At 34.9% G+C, this 4,007-nt stretch overlaps 1 protein-coding gene across 1 annotated transcript; it reads left to right on the forward strand.

The window, feature by feature from the left end:
* The first annotated feature begins 423 nt into the window (after positions 1–423).
* On the forward strand, positions 424–3,523 carry LOC123918985 (ATP synthase subunit d, mitochondrial). Its single transcript, XM_045971202.1, has 5 exons — positions 424–673; positions 1,861–1,942; positions 2,845–2,909; positions 3,014–3,100; positions 3,178–3,523. Exons 1-5 carry the CDS (start codon positions 503–505, stop codon positions 3,277–3,279), a joined length of 507 nt encoding a protein of 168 aa, XP_045827158.1. The 5' UTR covers positions 424–502; the 3' UTR covers positions 3,280–3,523.
* Positions 3,524–4,007: the final 484 nt, after the last annotated feature.

Below are 4,007 nucleotides of genomic sequence, written 5' to 3' on the forward strand. Positions count from 1 at the left end.
TTAAAATTCCTTTGTTTTTTATGGGAAAAATTCTAATTTTCTAAACCATTTATTGACCTTCCATTTACGAAAATTTCTCATCGCACTACCCCATTTTCTCACCACACCTCTGGAAATTCCATTTTTGCCCTTGCTCAAAAAATTCGGAACGCGTTTTCCGAATTTTTTTTGCCTTCAAAAACAACTTCGGAATGTGTTTTCCGAATTTTTTTCAAATTTGAACTAAAAAAATTCGGAAAACGCGTTCCGAATTTTTTGAGCAAGGGCAAAAATGGAATTTCCAGGGGTGCGGTGAGAAAATGGGTAGTGCGATGAGAAATTTTCTCCATTTTCAAGGCTTAAGCCCAACAATACGTTATGGTCCGGCCCATAATGAACCCGGCCCATTCTCCCAAACGTGACATAGCAATGGTAGTGATAGTGTCAAGGTGCGAGGCGAGTTCAGAGCATAAGCAAACAACACATCGAGAATCATAATCGCGTTTGAGAAGCGAAAGCGAAAATGAGCGGAACAACCAAAAAAGTGGCGGATGTAGCATTCAAGGCCGGACGGAACATCGATTGGGAAGGGATGGCTAAGCTTCTCGTCTCCGATGAAGCTCGCCGTGAATTCTTCAATCTCCGTCGTGCTTTCGATGAGGTTAACACTCAGCTCCAAACAAAATTCAGTCAGGTATGTAGATTTCTAAACAGATCTCGTTAATTTCATTATCGTATATTGTGTTTTCGATTTTCATCGTGTTGTTGTAATTTGGATTCCGATTTATATCTGTTTTATTGTTAGATGCTAGATCGATTGACTTTTAGGGTTAGATTTCAAAACTGAGGACAGATTTGAATCAGTTTATGTTGAATTCTGATATTTCCATTGTTGATTTTGATTTGGTTGATACTTGATGATGAAATGTTTTGGTGCATTTTAGGTTTCTCTTAATTTTATTGAGATATTTTGCTTGTTTATTTTCATCTTTTTCAGCTATTTAGTTTGATCTCTGTTTCAACGCACTAAGATATCAAATGAAGTGTGTTTCGAGTTATTGTATTTCTACTTTCATGATGCTGGACTGGAGAAATGTTTAACAAAAATTTTTCAGTTTTTTTTTTTTTTTGTGAAATATAAAATAACGTTCCTGTTGTGTGGCATTTAGTAGGGGAGTAAAGTAGAAGGAAAAATAGAGAAATCATCCACATTTTTTTAGAGAATTTTTGTAGGAAATGATAAATGAATGCTTTTTGATTAATATATTTTTAATCTTAAGAATATGATGACAGTATAGATTAAATTTGAAGAATTTATGTATACCCTCTAGAAACTTCCTCCAAAACAATTTTTGAGTTTCTCCAAATTAGCCGGATTTTGTATTATTAAGAAAAATGAATCCGTCAAAACTCTCCCCTTTCAAAATCAGCTATTCTACCCACTTGCTTCTTTTTCTTCTTTCAAAACCCTTCGTTCCCTTTCCCTCCAAACTCGCAAACAAAGCCTTGGAGTATATTTGGACGGAAGGTTTTGTTGTATGGGGAGGACTTACGTTTTTCTTTTAACTTACGGACACAAAAAATGTTTTTTAAAATCAATTGAAGTGTGCTTGAAGTATTATATGATCATTTATCATGCTGTTCTTTTAAAAAAAATTAAATCTCAAATATAATTTAAATATAGACTTGGTCCTCCCAAACCCTCCGAAAACCACCTCTCAAACAGACCCTTAGCTGAACACTTATGCATCATCTTTTGAATACGAGTCATGTACTTAGAGGCGTTTTGAATATTTTTATATTATATATATTATATAGCAGATGTTGCTTACTTTTAACTCTTACATATTTCATTGCTTACTAATTTCACACATTCTGCAGGAGCCTGAGCCCATAGACTGGGAATATTATAGAAAAGGGATTGGCACTCGTTTGGTGGATATGTACAAGGAGCATTATGAGAGTATGTTTTGAACTCTATGGTGAATGCCCCTTATATATATTTTAGGTTTCTTGATGGTATTAGTCTGGGATAGTTAGCCTGACCCATTTGATGGCAATAATATAATTGAATTAAGGCTGGTAAATTGATTATTGTCATGCACTTCCTTTTCTTGTGAGCTTAGAGTCATACATCCTTTCTGTGAATCCCTTTGATGTGCTAGTCAGTGGATATATCATATCTTGAAATAAATTGGTGGATTAGAAGCATAGGGGAATAGGCTTAGAAGCATATTGATAATTTCAACTTATACTGGTAGGTTGTTGTAGTCAATGTACCATATTATTTTGAAAGTCACGAGGCATCCTCCAAAATTGATATTTCATTAATAGACATTTTTTGCTGTGTCTGTTAATTGATGTCCTTGTGTTGAAGTACAATGTTTACTCTGGGGGTGTTGGTACTGTTTTGTTGTTATTCAATTATTTCCCCAATTTAAAAGGAAATACATAAGAAACTTGTCAGACCATGACAATATTTTCCTGTCTCCTTGTTGCTTTCAAAATATACCTTTGTGACCTATTCACTTGGGACTAGAATTTGGAAATTGTATGTGGTTTCTTGCAAGCTTAATGTTCTGCAATGCAAATGCATAATAGTGCTCAGCCTTGTGCTTCGGCTTCCTATTATTATCATATCACTGGTTAATGTGGAACTAATCATGCACTTTGGTTCCTGTTAGGAAGATTGGTTATTATTGAAATTTATGCTCGAAATCACCTGTGTGTATCAGTTTGTATTAAAAAATTCATGTAAAACCATACAAAGTGAGAAAATTGAGAGTTGAGGAGTTTATATTGACCATTCAAATTCTACATGTTGTTAAATCAACTTTTGATTTTTTTGCGATGCTTCTTTTTCAGGCATTGAGATCCCCAAGTTTGTCGACACCGTAACTCCTCAATATAAGCCTAAATTTGAGGCACTGGTAAGAAATAATTTGTCAACATATAGTCCTTATTTTGTCCAATTTCTCTCTTTCAATTAAATTACATATATTAAGTGCTGTATATGTGTGTTTTCTTGCTGAAGTTGGTTGAGCTTAAGGAAGCAGAAGAGAAATCTCTGAAAGAGTCTGAGCGTTTGGAAAAGGAAATTGCTGATGTGCAAGAGTTAAAGGTAATAGAAATCACCACATGGATTTTCCAGTTTTATGAAATTGAAAAATCTCTAAATACCATTGTCTATTTTCACAGAAAAAGCTTAGCACCATGACAGCGGATGAGTACTTTGAGAAGCATCCTGAGCTGAAGAAGAAATTTGATGATGAAATTAGGAACGATAACTGGGGCTATTGATTTTCAGAACTTCAAAGCGTAGCGAAACATCCGAAGTTGATGTTTTCCTTGCTTGTTTAATAAATAATAACTACATTAATTTTTTGTAACTTGGTTCTCTTCAGTTTAAAAGGTTCTTCGCATTTCCATTTTTGAAGTTGTCAAAATTTTATGGTGTTGCAGTCGTCATTTTAGAAACTGCTATCGAATGGTTTCATTTCAGACACCCAATTTCTGGAAAATGTTTTGCGGTTTTGTTTATAAATTGTGTGTATTTGGTAAATATATATAATTGTTTTGTTTCCATTTGATGGTAAGCCTGATAATTACATTACCATAATAATTAACAGTAACAAAGTTGACCCAGGTCACACAAAGCCCTGTGTTTGGGTTTGCATCAAATTGACCCTTTGTAAAGCCGGTACATGCTGCTCCTGCAGTGATGTGATATGACCCGTTTCTATCCATCTTCTCTTGTTGAATAGCATCCTCCTTTTACTGAGACACCATTCTTGGTGCTAGTCTTTCTTCATCCTTTGGTTTCAGTGCTGTCTTCTTGCCTAGTGTGCTTTCTTGCGGGCAGTTTAGGCCTTAGGATTAACCCTACCCTTTTCGTTCCCTATTGAAATTTCCTTCGCATTTTCTTCCTTTGTTTTCCTAATTTTGAAGGACAAAGTTTCACCGCATCATGGGACCTGCAACATGAAAAATTCTGCAGAGTAAGATCTGTATTGTGAGGAAGATAATCT

This window comes from Trifolium pratense, linkage group LG1 (genome assembly GCF_020283565.1).
Source record: "Trifolium pratense cultivar HEN17-A07 linkage group LG1, ARS_RC_1.1, whole genome shotgun sequence".
Classification (NCBI taxonomy): domain Eukaryota; kingdom Viridiplantae; phylum Streptophyta; class Magnoliopsida; order Fabales; family Fabaceae; genus Trifolium; species Trifolium pratense.

Coding starts and splice junctions, on each gene's coding strand:
- LOC123918985 (XM_045971202.1), top strand. CDS start 503: ATGAGCGGAACAACCAAAAAAGTGGCGGATGTAGCATTCAAGGCCGGA. Junction 1,943..2,844: donor GTACAAGGAGCATTATGAGA/GTATGTTTTGAA, acceptor CTTCTTTTTCAG/GCATTGAGATCCCCAAGTTT. Junction 2,910..3,013: donor AGCCTAAATTTGAGGCACTG/GTAAGAAATAAT, acceptor TTCTTGCTGAAG/TTGGTTGAGCTTAAGGAAGC.